Source organism: Cryptomeria japonica, chromosome 3 (genome assembly GCF_030272615.1).
Source record: "Cryptomeria japonica chromosome 3, Sugi_1.0, whole genome shotgun sequence".
Classification (NCBI taxonomy): Eukaryota; Viridiplantae; Streptophyta; class Pinopsida; order Cupressales; family Cupressaceae; genus Cryptomeria; species Cryptomeria japonica.
In genome coordinates, this window is record NC_081407.1 from 824860198 (window position 1) to 824880826 (window position 20629).

At 37.0% G+C, this 20629-nt stretch overlaps 1 protein-coding gene across 2 annotated transcripts; it reads left to right on the top strand.

Moving 5' to 3' along the window:
* Positions 1 to 9945: 9945 nt before the first annotated feature.
* Positions 9946 to 11297, top strand: LOC131054761 (uncharacterized). Of its 2 annotated transcripts, none has more exons than XM_057989353.2 (4): positions 9946 to 10183; positions 10251 to 10350; positions 10464 to 10549; positions 10678 to 11297. In XM_057989353.2, the coding sequence occupies exons 2-4, from the start codon at positions 10279 to 10281 to the stop codon at positions 11087 to 11089; spliced, it is 570 nt and encodes a 189-aa protein (XP_057845336.2). In that variant the 5' UTR covers positions 9946 to 10183; positions 10251 to 10278; the 3' UTR covers positions 11090 to 11297. The 2 variants fall into 2 exon arrangements, with proteins under 2 accessions (XP_057845336.2, XP_057845335.2); XM_057989352.2 differs by having other exon boundaries at positions 9946 to 10158.
* Positions 11298 to 20629: the final 9332 nt, after the last annotated feature.

Sequence of the window (20629 nt, forward strand, 5' to 3'; positions counted from 1 at the left end):
TCTAGATGTTGTTTTCCACCCCCATAGAACTTGGGGAAGTTCTTATGTGAGCCATCAAGAAGAGCATGTAAAGGTGGATTCAGATTCAATGGACCAAAATCATTCCCCCAGGGACCTTGGGTAGCTATTTTACATGTGCTTGGTGATAATCCAAAGTTACAACCCCAAACTACACCAAAGTCACCTTTTTGGTGTAGTTCGGGGTTGTAGTCCCCAACTACATCAAAGTCACCTTTTTGGTGTAGTTCAGGGTTGTAACCCCCAACTACACCAAAAGGGTGACTTTGGTGTAGTTCAGGGTTGTAACTTTGAATTACACCAAAAAGATGACTTTGGTGTAGTTCAGGTTTGTAACTCCAAATTATGCCAAAAGGGTGACTTTGGTGTAGCATGGGGTTATAACTTTGAATTACACCAAAAGGGTGACTTATGCAAAATTGAGTTTTAACTCCAATAATACACAAAGAAAAAAAAAACTAACTCCCAAAAAGATAATTTAGATTGATAAATTGAGACTCAAATTGAGACGATTTCTCGAGAGCTTGAATACAAATGAGGGGGTTTGACAAGCACCTCGATATGCATGCTTAAAGGGTGTGGGATATGAAATGAATAAATTTCATAAGAGTTATCCCATGTTTTCACCAAGTTTGAAATCAGCAATAATAGTTAGGAAGTGGTACCTTAACGATATCAAGTGCTTTAAAGATATCCTTCTTGATGGGCAGATAAACTCCTAGGCCTCTTTAAGTTATGAATTTAATCTCCCCATCTCTAATTGGAGGACCTACTATGTCCTTAAGGAACCCTGTACTCATCATTTCCTTACAAGGGTTTGCATGTGGCATGAAAAGAGATACATATGCTACAAATGGTCTAATGACACTACTTTGATGAAAACTAATGCAAAGTTGATTTATAACTCTCTTTGCAGTAATGTAGATTTAATTCATCATTGTAACAATACATGACATGTGAACTGAAATAGTAAGAAGTGGCATGATATTTTTTCTAGAATTTGGAATAGTAGCATAGAACCTAAGAAGGCTTGTTTTAAATTGTTATTACGGTTGTAGATATTTCTATATAAAGACTTCAATAGTGATAATGACTTATGCATTGTTTGTAGGAAGCCTAAGAGTATAAAGCATATTTTTCATGAATGTTTTGTTACCAAAGAGATATGGAAAAATTTATGTTCTAACTTAATGGATGGAATGATAACATTACTTATTCTAAAATTGTGTTTGGTTTTATTCCTAAAATGAATAAAGAATACAATCTTTTTTGGCTTTTATTATCTACTAAAATTATGCAGCAAATTTGGAAAATGAGGAATGAGGACAAGTTTCAAGGGGTTAAAAAGGCACTTACTGAGTCTTATAAGAGACTCATTACTCTCAATGTTTCCTTCCAAGTTTCTATCATGTTAAACATTTCAAGGTTTAAGTTTGAAAAGTTATTGGAGGATGGCACAGTCAGAGTCAATTCTTTCAAGGTATTATATGGGCACACACATGCCTACACCAAAGAATATTATAAGCCATTTGTGTGTGGGATATAGGAGTTCGTGAAGGAATATAATGAAGGGAAAAGGAATAAGGAGAAATCCAAAGGAAAAGAACCTACAATAGCTAAAAATAGGACCAATAAGAACAGATCCAAATACTACATGAGCCAAGTTTAATGCTCACCTATGGAGTTGGTCAACTCTAGTGAATGAATCTCAGCCATAGTCCCCCCCCATTCGATGGGGAGGTCTAGATCAATACAACAAAAGCAAAAATTACTAAAGGCTATGGTAGAAAAGACACATACAGTGATATCTACACAGAAGTTAAGGACACAGTTACAAAATGAAATGTATTAAAATGTATTTATTTTGTATTGTTATAAGACTTTTATATGTATAGTTGGTAGGTGTCAAACAATGTTAATGTTAGGAATCCCACAGATACTGAGAGGGGGGGGTGAATCAGTATCTAATTGGTGTACATAATTTCTTATCTTAAAACATGCAGAACATATTGTAACAGTGTACCGGTATGCAAGAAATAATGCAATAAACAGAATTAAAAACATCCACATGAAAAGCACACCATGACACAAGGATTTAATGAGGAAACCTGGTGTGGGAAAAACCTCGGTGGGATTTGTGACCCACAATATCCACTTACTGGCCAATAAGAGAAAATTACTTACAAGAGGGGCCTGCACATGCAGGAAGGCCAACTGCCTAGAGCTCACTAGTCAATGGGAAGTCTCACTGACTTACAATGTGGATTATACAAATCCAATATCTTGTACTGCTTTACAATAGCATCTATAATGCCTGATCCAGTACCGGTTGTTGCTCTGCTTCTTACATAAACCCTCTAACCTATATTTCGCATAATAGGTCTGCCTTAATATTTTGCTTACATCATCTTCTTAACTTTTTCACTTACTTACAAAATGTCTACAATGAACTCTTTTATATATAAGAGTCATTTTACAACATGCCAAGTCGGCTTACAAAGTTTTTACAATAATAAACAAAATATAATATAACAAAATCTTGTCGGCCTCTGTGTCGGTATACTTCTTTTCTCTGTGTCGATGCCGGTGTCCTGAGTGCCGGTGTAGAGTGTGATCGTTGATGCTGGTGAACTATCTTGCTGGTGTAATGCCTTGCCAGTGCCATAGGATTGTAAGGTTGCCATCAATGACAAAACCTTCAATCACCTACAATGTCTCATTGGAGTGTGCATATGCCAACAATCTCCCCCTTTGGCATGGATGGCAACACTCATGAGAAATTTCAAAAGTGTATCCAAAAATGTGAAGTCCAAAAATGTTACCAAAAATGTGTGCTCCCCCTGAGCATATGACTCCTGTGATATTTGAATTTTCTCATCCCACTACTCCCCCTTTGGCATCAATGACAAAGGTTGTCAAGATGTCAGTAGAGTTTGTAGTTTCAACCTTGTAACTAGGTAGTTACAATTTGAAATAGATCCGCCAAAATCAAGTTTATACTCTCCATAAACTTTTTATTGTCTCTTATTGTTGTCTCTATTCTTTTAACTGTACCGGTGAGATGCTACAAATGCTCTGTCGGTGTTTTGTGTCCCTGTATCAGTGCCTCAGATATTTCCTTCCGTAATGATGCTATATAGTCCAATCTTGGACTCAGTTTTAATCTTAGATGCTTTTCCTTATTCACTATTCTCTCTTTTTCTCTTTCCAATTTAAGTAATTCTTCCTCAAAATTTGTTATCTTCTGTTCAAAAACTGATAATGTATCAGGTGAGTTAACAAAATTATCTGCAAGTTTATTGATTTCATCTTGTACCTTGCTCATCTTCTTATCTATATCTACAGTAAAAAAGTTTGTCTTACAGGTGTCTTTGTACAGAGTTTTGTACTCTTTCAATAAATTACACAGTTTCGGTAGAAGTGTGTCAAAATCTCTAGTACTTTGCTCATCAAAGAATTTTTTCTTTTCAATTTCCAATTTGTCCTTCAATGTCTCTTCCTTTATTTTCTCAATGTTCTCTATGATATATTTACACAAGGTATCAAGTTGTCCTAAAGAATCTTTATTGTCTATATTACAGTTAGGAGCAATTACCTTCAAAATTGGTATTGTGTCATCTATTGCCTTATAAGCTTGTGAGCTGCAATCTGTTATCTTTTTAATTGAGTCCAATAGTACTTCAGTCACATCAGTTGATTTGTAGCCTGATGATGAACCTACATTCTGAGTACCACCAGTGGAAGTAACCAAGCTTGTATTGACCTCTGGTACGTCTGTTTGTGTTTGCATTTCCTTAAGCAATGGTTTTTCTACTTCTCTAGTTGTCGGTGGCACTGTTTCCTTATGAACATGTTCCTGTTTCTGTTGTTGTTCCTATTCAAGAGCCTTTTGCTTTGTTTGTTGCATTGTCTTAGTCTGAGTCTGAGTCTCTAACTGTTGCTCTTTGTCATCTGTAGGTTTCTCCTGTGTGTTATCAGTTTGCTTAGCTACCGAAGGCTCACTAGCCATGTCAGTCTTATCAGTTGTATCTTTATCTACCACAATGTTGATCTTTTGAGTATCAACATCCACTGTATATAAGACTTCAGGATTAGGATTATCATCCTCTACATCCATACTTTCAACTATCGGTTGATCTTTTGTAGCTGTTGTTGTTACCGGTGGAGTAATCAAAGGAGGTGGGGGTAAGTTGTCTTTAACCTTGATACTGGGTGGTCCAACAACTTTACCTTTACCCTTGTCTCTTTCTTTCTGATATACCTTTATAGGTTTGTGGCTCATGTATTCTTCTTGTTTTTATTTTTCCACTAGGATAATGTCCCATGCATTTTCTGTCTCCTTAGTCACCTCATTAACTCTTCCAACCATTAGAGAAATGTGTCGGTGTGCAGTAGAAAATACTGACTGGTTGGCTTCAGCAATTAAGTCATCAATTTCTCTGGGTGAATTCACCGGGTATACAGCAAGTAGCTTTTCTATCTTTATTTTCTTATCAAGTTCTACTACTGCTTGTCTCCTTGCTTCCAGTCTCTTAAATAGTTCATCTGGTGCTTCATCTACTACTTCCATCAAAAATTTCTTATACATGTCCATATGCAATATAACACTTTTTTCTACTTGTTCTTTTTCATCAGCTATCAGAGTGTCATATAGTCTCTCTATATTCTTCAATTTCCCTTCCTTTGTAATTTTATTCAACAATATGTCAAGAGGGGCCAAGTCCTTATTTGTCCTCTTCTTCTTCTTGGGTGTCAGTTTCTTCTTCTATGGTGTAGCCTTTCTTACCGGAGATCTCATTCCTTGTTGTTTTTGTCTTGTCCTCCTAGGTGAGGGTGTGGTTGCTAGTGAGGGATCTCTTTTCCTTACAACTCTCTTGAAAGTTGCAGGCATGTCATTCTCTGAAGATGTGCCTATCGGTGATAGGTGAGTTTCAGGTTGTGGAGCTACTAACTTATCCTCTGTTATACCGTTTTGTTCCATTATTTTATCTTTGATTTCCTTTGCTTGCCTACAACCTTTTCTTACAACTGCCTCAACCTTTTTCACTCTTTTCTTAGATTGTATTTGGCTTTCAATAGTTTCTGCACTACCAAATATTTCTTCCTTAGGTTCTTTAGGGGCTTCCAGAAGTACTTTAGCATAAGTTTCAATTATATGATCATCTGTTTCATAGCCCATCTCTGTTACCCAAACTGTCCTAGGGATGATTGCTTCCATCCAGATCTCATCCTTCTTGATTACAAAGCATACTTCATCCTTATATTTGTCAACAATCTTTTGTGATAATCTAATTCTTTTCTTCATTTTGGCTTTAAGTGCTTGAAAGAAATCATGGATATTGTTTTCCTTATCTTCTCCCATGTTATTGAATAGTTTTGTTAACTGTTTACCTACCGGTATATCATATCCAAGTTCTTTGTAGCCTATACTGGGAACCTGTTTGGTTATATGTATCATCAGACATACTAGCAGATTTCCAAATTTAAAAGTTCCTTTCTTGTCCTTCTTAATCTTGCCTAAGTTGTCAATTAATTCGTCCTTCAACCACTCACATACATCAATCTTTGCATTATCTGTGAACATATCATAAGCACTCTTAATGCATAAACTTGAAACTGAATTGAGTCTATTTGCATGAGTAGCTTTATATCCTAATATCATGCTGATAAATCTCACATTAATATCTATTACATCATTTACTCTTAAGGACCTTCTGTCAGATGATGCACCAGTTAGGTTTATAACTAGGTCATTGGAGACCTTTTTAGTCTTGTCTGGTCTTTACCGGTGGTCGGTAACCCTGTGACAGCTTTCACAGCTTCCTTAGTGATTTTGTGAATTGCATCTAACCAGAAAAATTCACCATGTACCCTGCTTAAGACTATCCTAATCACATCCTTGGGGAATTCATGAATGCTAAGGATCTCTGTAAATCCTAGGGTTTCAATGATCTTATGTTCATCTTTTACATTTCCAGATTCATCACATATGACAGTTTTAAACATAGTTTTAATCTCTTCATCTCCTAGTTCCTCAATGTTGCAGTGAATGTAAATTATGGGGTCTTGAGCATAAAAAACTCCCTTAGGAATTTGAGAAAAAGCACCTAAGTTATCATCTTTCTTTGCTACTTCGGGAACTAATTGAAATACGGGCCTAGGTCTTTTTATAACTTCGACAACAGTAGGGTTTGCTATATATTCAAGTGTAGAGGTGGATGCCATGATAAAATACCTTTTACTGCCTTTAGGATGGATGATTGATTGAAGTGTTCTTGCCTCTTGCTCGAAATGCCTTAGCTCGGAATCTTCACGCTCTTCGTAGGTTTGAAATCTCGGTAAAATGAAATGGAGCCAAAACCTCAAATTTATAGTGTCTTTTTGCCATCTACCACATTAAATGCATGTTGGTTAAGTATTCACTTAACATTGTTTGTCGGTAATAAGTAATTTCCAACTTCTCATCTCTAACCGAGGGAATAATAGCACATGTGTCATTAGATTGCCAAACCCTCAAGGAAACTTTCTTCAATTCGATGAAGAACTTCCTGTCGGTGGAGCACTACTCTGTCCTGTCGGTGAAGCATTGACTGGTTCTACCGGTGGAGGAGTATTCCCAATATTTAGATCAGCTTTTATAATCCATTGTTTTGAGAATTCTTTCTTAACCTCTTCAACTTTTTCTTTACCTTTCAAGCTAGAACTTTTGTTGTCTACCGGTGATCCTTTACTTCTTTAGAATTATACAATATGCCCAATCTTGTTACATGCATAACAAGTTACATTATTCTTCTGAATAGCTTTCCCATAACCTATATCGGTTTGTGTTTTGCATTGATTAGATAAATGTCCAAATCTTCCACAAACATAACATTTCACATGCATTCTACAATTTTAAGAGTTGTGACCAACTTTGTTGCATTTTGAACATTGACCGGTGGGTGTGTTGATATTCTGATAATTTCTAGATCTACATTCATTTGCTCTATGACCATACTTATTATAGTTAAAGCATTTTCCATTGAATTTATAAGCATTAGGTTGTCTTACCGGTTTGCTATGATCCTGATTATTTGCAGTACCAAAGCTTTCACCAACTTCAAAGCCAATTCCAGAAGTGTCACCTTTAGGTTTTTGATTCTTCAGCAAGGTGCCAAGTTCCTTTGAGCTTTTCTTGAATTTTTCTTTATGTTGATTTGCAGTTTCTAGTTCTCTTTGTAAGACCTCTTTCTGTCTCATCAGTTCATTGGAGTCATTCTGAGTGTGCATCAGATCTGTCTTCAATATGTCATTTTCATAGCTAAGTCTTGTGTTCTCATTTGCTGCATCACTTAGTCTTCTGTTCAATTCTTCTTCGTTCTTCTTCCTATCCTCAATCTCTTTACAAAATCTCATAGTCATATCCTGCATCTCATTCTTTGTTGTCATGTTCTCCAGTTTCAGCTTGCTTATCTGATCATTAAGTGATTCCTTTTCATCATTCTCATTTTGCATCTTTTCACAAAGTTCTCTTCTCTTATTTCTTGCAACAGTAAGATTTTCTTGAAGTGCCTGAATGATATCCTGAGCTACCTTTAAATCATCTTCTAGTTTGATATTTTTCAATTTTTCTGTCAGTAAGATTTTCTTGAAGTGCCTGAATAATATCCTGAGCTGCCTTTAAATCATCTTCTAGTTTGATATTTTTTAATTTTTCTGTATATCATAGTCTGAGAGAGCTCCTTCAAGTTGCTTCATCAGATTTTCCATCTTTACCAGTGTCAAGGTCTTTCTCAAGCTGTTAGGCTTCTGAAAATAGAGGACCAAGCTCTGATACCAATTGTTAAGATTCCCATAGATACTAAGAGGGGGGGTGAATCAGTATCTAACTGGTGTACAAAATTTCTTATCTTAAAACATGCAGAACATATTGTAACAGTGTAATGGTATGCAAGAAATAATGCAATAAACAGAATTAAAAACATCCACATGAAAAGCATACCATGACACAAGGATTTAACGAAGAAACCCGATGTGGGAAAAACCTCGGTGGGATTTGTGACCCACAATATCCACTTACTAGCCAATAAGAGAATATTACTTACAAGAGGGGCCTGCATATGCAGGAAGGCCAACTGCCTAGAGCTCACTACTCAATGGGAAGTCTCACTGACTTACAATGTGGATTATACAAATCCAATATCTTGTTCTATTTTACAATAGAATCTATAATGCCTGATCCAGTACCGGTTGCTGCTTTCTTCTTACATAAACCCTCTAACCTATATTTTGCATAATAGGTCTGCCTTAATATTTTGCTTACATCATCTTCTTAACTTTTTCACTTACTTACAAAATGTCTACAATGATCTCTTTTATATATAAGAGTCATTTTACAACATGCCAAGTTGGCTTACAAAGTTTTTACAATAATAAACAAAATATAATATAACAAAATCATGTCGGCCTCTGTGCTGGTATACTTCTTTTCTCTGTGCCAGTGTCGGTGTCCTGAGTGCCGGTGTAGATTGTGATCATTGATGCCGATGAACTATCTTGCCGGTGTAATGCCTTGTCGGTATAATGTCTTGCCAGTGCCATAGGATAGTAAGGTTGCCATCAATGACAAAACCTTCAATCACCTACAATGTCTCATTGGAGTGTGCATATGCCAACAGTTAATACCCTGTGTAGCCATGATGACTATTTTTTTATACTTTTTGGTGACAATTCTAGATTGTATGAACTCTATTATATATGTAAGTTTACAACTTATCTCTAATGAAAAAAAATATGTATTAATGTCTTTTACATAGATTTTGTTAAGATATTTACACTAGTTAAGTTCAATATTTCATTTAACGATCTAAGTGGTGGAGACAATTTTATTTTCTTTGCCATGACCACTCTTAAATTAGAGTCTCACATAATTTTACAAACTAAATCTACATCGGTATGAGGCATAACAAATTCATGCTAGAAAAAGCCTTTTACCATATTTACAAGAATTATTTTTTTATAAAAGTAGAAAATTTTATAAATTACATTTGCATTATAAAGAAGTACGGTAAATTAGAAAATAGAAAATGTAAACATATAGTAATTAAAATTATCTTATCATACTTAAAAATAATTTCCTTTTACAAAGTAAAATAATTCCAATAATTAAATCATGTTATCTAATCTAAAACAATGTTTCTTATTAAAAACAAAAGCATTATATAAGGACAGGTCCTCATATTGTTGTTTAGTTTATTTTGGCTAACAAACACTTCTCTTTTTTTTAAGGAGTCGTGATCTTATAGATATTTAATTTTATTGTTTATTTTCAAGTGCTTATTCTAGATTTTATTTTTAAATGAATCATTAATAATATGTTTTTGCAAATGAAATTTGGAAAAGATTGAAAGCTAATTAAACAAAAAAAAGAGCTACATATTATTTTTTATTATGATCACTACTTATTTTAATTTTTTCTTTTTTCAAGTGCAGCTAGTCTACACTCCCTTTAATTCATTATCAAATTGATTGCACATTCATTAATAAAATGTCATTATGTATCTACTACCCTCTTGTTGCAAAAATGCAGGTCCTTTCTTCCCAATCTTCTTTGAATACTTTCCATCTACCCATTTCACATCTAAAATGGTGAGATCATGTCCTTCCCTGTATAATTAAAATTTTGACCTTTGCATCTCTAAATAAACTTTTTCCATTTACCAGTTTCACATCTAAAATAGAAAGATCCTATCTTACCTATACAATTAGAATTTTGACCTTTGCATTAATAGTAGATCTCTAAGTAAACTGTAAACTTTTCCACCATGTTGTCAAGTAAGATTGAATTAGAATTGCATAAAGATCGCGCAAACTGATTTCAACATCCCTTCCTATTGGAATTGCATAAGGTCGCGCAAATTTCCTGTCAATTTGAAAAGACTGCATGCGCCTCTATGCAATGACGCTTGGCAATTTGCGTACCTTTATATCGAAAAAGGGGGAGCCTTTTCCTGTTCATTGAAAGGACGGGAGAGCGGCGCAAATATTTGTCATTTGCCATACGATTTCCCACGCCTTGCAAACTCCCGAGGACTACCTGTCATGTCACAGCCCTTGTTTCTTCACACCTGTTCCGACAATCACTATCATTATTCATGAAACGTATATTCAATTTTGCATGCGCGAGGTAATGAGCTCATTACAATTTTTTGATTATGCATACCTACTTAGGTATCAGATTTCTGTAATTGCAGGGTTGACGAAAGTTTTTAGAGGGGAAATATGTCGGACACCCAAGTAGAGAAGCTGTTGAAGCTGGTGAAGGACCTCAGAAACCAGATCGATGGACAACAGGCATCTATATTCATTATTTTATCTTTTCTTTTTTTCCTGTTTAAAGATCGCCTTTTTAGTAGATGTGCACAGAAATCTTTCACATTATGAAGAAAAGATGAGATTTGTTGCAGGGAACATCATCGCCGAATAAAAGATTCAAAGGCGACAGCTTCATCAATAAGGCTCAGGCGCTGATTGAACTGCAGAATAAATTAGGGTAAGTAACTAGGGTTTACTCTGGGTGGCAACTGGACTTTCCACATTGCAATTTGAGTGATACCCATTTTTGGCTGATGCCCTTTTTATATACTAGAAGTGGTGATATGGCTGTATGTACTTACGCAGATTCAAATTTAAGGACGAAGGGTTGCTGAAAAGGGCGCTTGATCTTTTCTCAGAGGGGTGGGACAATGATCACTGTATCTTTAAAATACTTGGGAAAAGCGTAATGCAGACTTGCGTGTATTACCATTTGGTGAAGGAGGATTCAAAAATCTCAAAGGGCAACTTACAGACGAGTTTGAGTGAATTCTTTGGAGGGAGAGAGTATGGCAAAGAAGCGCGAGGGTTAGGGTTGGAGGCATTTGTGCGGGGTCCGTCCAGCAATTGCCGCTGCACCAGAGGTAGTGGCCGGAAAACTATTAATGAGGTCGATTGCTTGTATGCTGCCGTGATTGGAGCAGTTGCAATTGACAGTTCCATAGAACAGGCAACATCCATATTTTTAGGTCTCAGGAAGTGGAGCTCTTCGACCTAGGTTTTCTTCTCATTCATGCTATTTGGATATATAAGTAAGACAGCTTATCTTTTCTCGTTCCTCTATTTCATGTCTTCAGTTTGTGCTCTCTGAGATGTACTTGGCTTCTATTTCACATGTTCAGTTTGGAATATGTGAGTTTCTACTGAATACTTCACTCTATTCAATTTGTAGAACTTATTTATTCTTAATTACTTTTTTCTGTCCATTTTTCCTTTTATCTATTCAACATTTTTGTATTTTTCATAGACCGGTTATCACTCAATCTGGGACCTTCTACTGCAGGATGGGTTTATGATGCGTCTCACTATGATTAAGCTATTGATCTTCTTTGCAGTCTAAATGGTTTGGAGCACTATTATGATTTGGGTGTGGCTCATTTTTAACAAATATTTGATTTTGTAAAAGGTTGTCTTTAGTATGTGTAAGAGTTTTCGGAAAAAACTGTATATGTTTTTGTTTTTAATCAACTCTGCAATCCCATCAGAAATCCCATCAGAAAGAAAGAGGAAATGATGATTCAAAAAGTATACACAGTTTTTCCCAAAACTCTTGCACATACTAAAGACCATGCCTACTATGTCCTCCTATATTTGAGTATATTATCAACAGGTGTACATTTATCATTAAGCAGCAATTCACCAAGCTTCCACAGTTTTCACTTGGACTCACATTGTTTTAATTCTCTTGTACATAAGTATCATTTTGTTCTAATTGTCTTTTATGCAATGACTTTGTATAAAAGTGCAATTTTCGTAAGAACTAACACATTACTTGTTTTTCCCTTCATTTTGGACTCACTTTGTTGTAAACACACTACTTGTTTTTACTTGTTTTCCCCTTCATTTTGGACTCACTTCATTGTAAGTGTCTTTTATACAATTAATTGCCACAAAAAGTGCAATTTTTTTAACAGAGATTTAAGGTTAGAAGAAAATAATACTTGAATATTATAAACAAGTGTACATTCACCATGTAGCAGCAATTTACCGAGCTTGCATAGTTTCAATTTTTGCATGCAGGAATTTAAAGTTAGAAGGAAAAAATATTTGAGTATTATAAACAAATGTACATTTACCATGAAATCATGCAGTGACTTTATGTACAACAGATGCAATTTCGTTGAAAAACTAACACAGGTTTTACCTAATCCCATCTATACTAATTTGCAAGGATTTGTTATAATCCTCAAACTTGAGCCTTACCCAATCTCATTTGCATGAAGTTGCAAGGATTTGTTATAATCCTCAAACTTGAGCCTTACCCAATCTCATTTGCATGAAGTTGCAGGAATTCTCAACTTTTTCCCTTTTTCCATTAAGGTAATCTCATTTAGGTAATCTCATTTGAATTTGTTCTAATTCTCAACTTGTGAAATAATTTTCCACAATTGATGCAAGACTCGTATCAATTACACAATTTTTGGTGTGGAACCTTGAATTTTTATATTTAAAATTTGAGTTTGGGCCAGCCTAACCCTTTCCACTATTTGCACATAACTCAAGTCAGCCCTTTAATTTGCACATGACCCAAGTCTCCTCCTTAATTTGCGAAGACAACCCTTGAATTTTGGGTTCACCTAAACCTTTCCATTAACCATTATGTGTTGAAGTGTAAAAAAATTTGTTTGCATCCTCACTTCATTCTTATGGCATACACACATTTGAGCATTCATGTAGTAGTAGAGATTAAACACATAGTCAAAGCATTTATTTCATAAGCATTTAGGGCATTTTCTACATGACTATCTATTATATCTATTATTTCTGATCTTTGTTCACAAAAAATAAATTGGTTCATTTAAAGATTTAACCAAAGAGGAGCATACTTTGTAGGTCAAACTACCTAAAGGTGTTTCTAAACATTGCCACTTAGAGCAAGTCATATATATCCAAGAAAATTAAAGATCGACTCTCATGCTTTTGAGATTAGATTCACACTAAACATCAATTTTATAAATGTGTTAAGTCCAATTATAAAAATTTAGACCCATGGACTTGGGATAGAATCTCAATTTTTGCAAACTAGTTTTTAAGGTGTGTATTACCACTCACATAGAGTAAGTCATAGATATCCAAGCAAATTAAAGATCAAGTTCCAAGTTTTAGACTTTTCGAGAGACTAGATTTACACACGAAACGTCAAATTTGTAACGTTGGGTCAAATCCATGTATAAAAATTTAGACTCGTGGACTTGGGATAGAATGCAATTTGTACAAATTAGTTATGTAGTTGTGAAAAGTGACCAACAATATCATAGAATTATTTTACAAGTCTCATAGCTCATAGCAATCATTTAATCAATTTGAATTTTTTTGTGCACGAACAATTCAACAACAAGTACCTTATACCACGTTTTCTATTGATCTAATTCTAAATTAATATTTGGCTACTAGGTCCTTTTTATATTCAATCTTTGGTGGTATTCTCAAATTTTGGTCATTCAAAATAATCTAGGCCATTACAAATATAACTTCCTTGGTAACTACCAAAATTTTGGTCATCCTTCCTTGTCAAAAATAATTTAAATTTTATATTATAAGATCTTATGACCTTCCACTTGGGTATGTGCAAGATCAAGGGGGGCCAAAAAGTGGCAATAGAGAAAAAAATGTGCTTTCAACCTTTCCAAACATGCCAAAATCCGCTTTGACTTTTTGTTTGGGTCAAGCGAAATTTGAATTTGGTTTTGTAATACCAAACCAAATCGGATATCCAATTTGTAATGTCACTATTGTGATGTCACTAGTGTGATATCATACTTTTCAAGTCGGATATCCAATTTTATCAACATAAAAAATATAGTTTAGTAAAATGGCCATAACTTTTGCGTTTCTTATCGAAATTTTGATTTTTTACAAGCGTTGGAAAGGTAATTCATAGACCTATCAAATGGATGAGGTATTTTAATGATGTTATAGACCAAAAATTAATTATAATCATTTAAAGTTAGTACTTCAATTTTAAAACTTTGAATACTCACAAATTTTGCATACAAAGTCTCCTTTTTTTCCTATCACCTCCTTTATCTATCACTTGTCTATCTATACTTATATAATATATTTTATATATCTCTTTGTTCTCTACTTATGTCACTTATTTTCTCATTCCATGTAGATAAATAAATTCCCAAGCTACATGAATCTCTGCATATATCTCCATCTTTCTATTCATATCTCTTCCTCTCCCACTCCATCATTGTCACTCCTTATTTCTATATTTCTCTCTAATAATCTCTCTTCTCTCTATTTATCTCCCTCCTTTACCTTATCCTACCTATACTTATATATTACTTGTCTCTATCACCTCCTTTCTCTCCCTATCTTGTCCCCTCTCTCTCTATATCCCTATAGATCTATCTTCATGTATATTTATATTTCATTATCTCTAAATCTCACTTATTCACTCCATCTCTCCCTCCATTTATCTTACTCTCTCTATCATGTTCTATCCATATCTATATCTATCTCCATCTTCACATCTCCATCTCTTTCCCTATCAATATCTCTTTTTATATGTTCCTCTATCTTTATATATATTCCTCTATACATGATTAATCTACTTTTGTCTCTTCCTCTTATCGCCCTCTTGAAGTATCTTTCCCTTTCTCTACTTTTATCTCTTTATTTACTCGATCTTTATATATATTTTGCTCTCTCCCCACATCCTTCTCTATAGTGCCTTTATATATCTCTATATCTTCCTCTTTTTCTCTCTCCCTCTCTATCTATCCCTATCTATAATCTCTATCTCTCTTTCTCACTCTCTTACACTATCTATATATCTCTATCTATCGATATTTCCCTTCCTTTATATCTCTCTATCTCTTCCTTTTTTTATCTCTCTCTTTACCCCTCTCTGTCCATTTTTCTCCATCTCTTCATATATTTATCTTTGTCTTTACCTCTCTCTTTCTCTATATTTATTCACCTCCCTCTCCCTTTATCTTCATCTTTTATCTCTATCTTCCTCTCTCCTTTTCATTATCTAGATATGTCTACCTATTTCTATCCATCCTTGTCCTTTAGTTTTTCTCCCTCTCACTTCATACTCCTTAATATCTATATCTATAGTTATGTCCTTGTCCTTTAGTTCTTTTCCCTCTCTTTAGTTCTTCATCTCTCTTCACCTTTATATCTCTCCTTATTTGAAAATTAGTATATATGGTCTCCTAAGGGGTTATATCGTGTCCAAAGGGGTTATAGAACATCATATGACCCCTTAGGACACAATATGACCCCTAACGACACCATATGGTCTCCTAAGGGGTCATATGGTGTCATAAGGGGTCATATGGTGTCATAAGGGGTTATAGAACATCATATGACCCCTTAGGACACAATATGACCCTTTAGGATGCCACATTGTGTCATTAGGGGTTGTATGGTGTCCTAAGGGGTGATTTGGTGTCTTATGACCCCTTAGGACATCATATGGTGTCATTAGGGGTCTTATTGTGTCTTAAGGTGTCATAAGGGGTCATAAAACACCATATGACCCCTTAAGACACAATAAGACCCCTAATGACACCATATGATGTCCTAAGGGGTCATAAGACACCAAATCATCCCTTAGGACACCATACAACCCCTAATGACACAATGTGGCATCCTAAAGGGTCATATTGTGTCATAAGGGGTCATAGGACACCATATGACCTCTTATGACACCATACGACCCATAGCACCATATAGTGTCCCAAGGGATCATATGGTGTCTTAAGGGGTCAAAGAATCTCATATGACCAATTAGGACACAATACGACCCATGACGACACCTAAGGGGTCATATAGTGTCATAAGGGGTCATAGGACACCATATGACCCCTTATAACACCATACGATCCCTTACACGATATGGTGTCCTAAGGGGTCATATAACACCATATGACCCCTTATAACACAAGAAGACCCATAACGACATGATATGGTGTCCTTAGGGGTCATATGGTGTCAGGAGACACCATATGACCCCTTAGGACACAATATGACCCCTAACAATACCTAAGGGGTCATATGGTGTCCTAAGGGGTTATATGATGTCCTAGGAACCTTTAGGACATAATATGACCCCTTAGCACACCATACAACCCCTAATAACACCATATGGTGTCCTAAGGGGTCGTAGGACACCATATGACCCCTAACAACACCTAAGGGGTCATAATGTGTCCTAAGGGGTTATAGGACACCATATGACCCCTAACGACACTATATGGTGTCTTAAGGGGTCATATCGTGTCCTAAGGCTTCATAGGAAACCATATGACCTATAACAACACAAAATGACACCTAACGATACCTAAGGGGTCATATGATGTTCTAAGGGGTCATAGGACACCATATGACCCCTTAGCACACCATACAACCCCTAATGACACCATATGGTGTCCTAAGGGGTCATAGAACACCATATGACCCCTTAGGACACCATATGATACATACTGATACTATATGGTGTCCTAAGGGGTCATAGGAGACCATATGACCCATAACAACATAATATGGTGTCCTAGAGGGTCATAGAACACCATACGACCCATAACAACACCATCTAGTGTCTAAAGGGGTCATAAGACATAATATTACCCCTTAGGACATAATATGACCCCTAACGACGTCATATAGTGTCCCAATGGGTCATAGGACACCATATGACCCCTTAGGACTCCATACGACACCATACCACCCTTTACAACACCATATGGTGTCCTAAGGGGTCATATAACACCATATGACCCCTTAGAACATAAGAAGACCCATAACGACATGATATGGTGTCCTAAGGGGTCATATGGTGTCATGAGACACTGTATGACCCCTTAGGAAACAATATGACCCCTAACAATACCTAAGGGGTCATATGGTGTCCTAAGGGGTTATATGATGTCCTAGGAACCTTTAGTACACAATGTGACCCCTTAGCATACCATACAACCCCTAATGACACCATATGGTGTCTTAAGGGGTCGTCGGGCACCATATAACCCGTTAGGACACAATATGACCCCTAACAACACCTAAGGGGTCATATAACACAATATGACCCCTTATAACACAAGAAGACCCATAACAACATGATATGGTGTCCTAAGGGGTCATATGGTGTCAGGAGACAACATATGACCCCTTAGGACATAATATAACCCCTAATAATACCAAAGGGGTCACATGGTGTCATAAGGGGTTATATGATGCCCTAGGAACCTTTAGGACACAATATGACCCCTTAGCACACCATACAACCCCTAACAACACCATATGGTGTCGTAAGGGGTCGTAGGATACCATATGACCCGTTAGGACACAATATGACCCCTAACAATACCTAAGGGGTCATATTGTGTCATAAGGGGTCATAAGATACCATATCACCCCTAACGACACTATATGGTGTCTTAAGGGGTCATATTGTGTCCTAAGGGGTCATATGACACCATATGACCCCTAACGACACAAAATGACACTTAACGATACCTAAGGGGTCATATGGTGTACTAAGGGGTCATAGGACACCATTTGACCCCTTAGCACACCATATGACCCCTAATGACACCACATGGTGTCCTAAGGCGTCATATGGTGTCCTAAGGGGTCATAGAACACTATATGATCCCTTAGGACACCATACGATGCATAATGACACTATATGGTGTCCTAAGGGGTCATAGGACACCATATGACCCCTTAGAGGACCATACAACCCATAACAACATAATATGGTGTCTTAGAGGGTCATAGAACACCATAAGACCCCTTAGAACACCATACGACCCATAACGACACCATGTGGTGTCTTAAGGGGTCATAGGACACCATTTGACCCCTTAGCATACCATATGACCCCTAATGACACCATATGGTGTCCTAAGGAGTCATATGGTGTCCTAAGGGGTCATTGAACACCATATGATCCCTTAGGACACCATTCGATACATAATGACACTATATGGTGTCCTAAGGGGTCATAAGACACCATATGACCCCTTAGAGGACTATACAACCCATATTAACATAATATGGTGTCTTAGACCTTTTAGAACACCATATGACCTTTTAAAACACCATACGACCCATAACAACACCATGTGGTGTCTTAAGGGGTCATAAGACATAATATTACCCCTTAGGACATAATATGACCCCTAACAACGTCATATAGTGTCCTAAAGGGTCATAGGACAACATATGACCCCTTAGGACACCATACGACCCCTTGCGACACCATACCACCCTTTACAACACCATATGGTTTCCTAAGGGGTCATGGTATCCTGATGGGTCATATAACACCATATGACCCCTTAGAACACAAGAAGACCTATAACCACACGATATGGTGTCCTGAGGGGTCATATGGTGTCATCAGACACCATATGACTCCTTAGGACACAATATGACCCCTAACAATACCTAAGGGGTCATATGGTGTCCTAAGGGGTTATATGATGTCCTAGGAACCTTTAGAACAAAATATGACCCTTTAGCACACCATACAACCCCTAACGACACCATATGGTGTCCTAAGGGGTTGTAGGACACCATATAACTCGTTAAGACATAATATGACCCCTAACAACACCTAAGGGGTCATATTGTGTCGTAAGGGGTCATAGGACACCATATGACCCCTAACGACACTATATGGTGTCTTAAGGGGTCATATGACACCATATGACCCCTAACGACACAAAATGACACCTAACGATACCTAAGAGGTCATATGGTGTTCTAAGGGGTCATAGGACACCATTTGACCCCTTAGCACACCATATGACCCCTAATGACACCATATGGTGTCCTAAGGAGTCATATGGTGTCCTAAGGTCATAGAACACCATATGACCCCTTATGACACCATACGATGCATAATGACACTATATGGTGTCCTAAGGGGTCATAGGACACCATATGACCCCTTAGAGGACCATACAACCCATAATAACATAATATGGTGTATTAGAGGGTCATAGAACACCATAAGACACCTTAGAACACCATACAACCCATAACGACACCATGTGGTGTCTTAAGGGGTCATAGGACACCATTTGACCCCTTAGCACACCATATGACCCCTAATGACACCATACGACCCATAACAACACCATGTGGTGTCTTAAGGGGTCATAAGACATAATATTACCTCTTAGGACATAATATGACCCCTAACAACGTCATATAGTGTCCTAAGAGGTCATAGGACACCATATGACCCCTTAGGACACCATACGACCCCTTGCGACACCATACCACCCTTTACGACACCATATGGTTTCCTAAGGGGTCATATGGTATCCTAATGGGTCATACAATACCATATGACCCCTTAGAACACAAGAAGACCCATAACCACACGATATGGTGTCCTAAGGGGTCATATGGTGTCATCAGACACCATATGACTCCTTAGGACACAATATTACCCCTAATGATACATAAGGGGTCATATGGTGTCCTAAGGGGTTATATGATGTCCTAGGAACCTTTAGAACAAAATATGACCCTTTAGCACACCATACAACCCCTAACGACACCATATGGTGTCCTAAGTGGTTGTAGGACACCATATAACCCGTTAGGACATAATATGACCCCTAACAACACCTAAGGGGTCATATTATTTCCTAAGGGGTCATAGGACACCATATGACCCCTAAGGACACTTTATGGTGTACTAAGGGGTCATATTGTGTGCTAAGGGGTCATAGGACATCATATAACCCCTTAGCACTCCATACGACCCCTAATGACACCATACGGTGTCCTAATGGGTCATATAACACCATATGACCCCTTAGGACACCATACGACACATAATGACACCATATGGTGTCTTAAGGGGTCATATGGTGTCCTAACGGGTCATAGGACACTATATGAGTCCTTAGAAGACCATACGACCCATAACAACATAATATGATATCCTAAAGGGTCATAGAATACCATATGACCCCTTAGAACACCATACGGCATATAACGCACAATGTGGTGTCCTAAGGGGTCATAAGACACAATATGACCCCTAACAACGTTATATAGTGTTCTAAGGGGTCATACAAAACCATATGACCCCATAGAACACCATATAACCCCTTAGAACACTATACAACCCTTTACGACACCATATGATGTCCTAAGGTGTCATATGGTATCCTAAGGGGTCATATAAAACCATATGACCCCTTAGAACATAAAAAGACTCATAACGATACGATATGGTGTCCTAAGGGGTCATATGGTGTCATGAGACACCATATGACCCCTAGCGATATCTAAGGGGCCATATGGTGTCCTGAGAGGTTATATGATGTCCTAGGAATCTTTAGGACACAATATGGCCCCTTAGCACACCATACAATCCCAAACGACACCATATGGTGTCCTAAGGGGTTGTAGGACACTATATGACCCGTTAGGACACAATATGACCCCTAACAACACCTAAGGGGTCATATTGTGTCCTAAGGGGTCATAGGACATCATATGACCCCTAACGACACAAAATGACACCTAACGTTACCTAAGGGGTCATATTGTG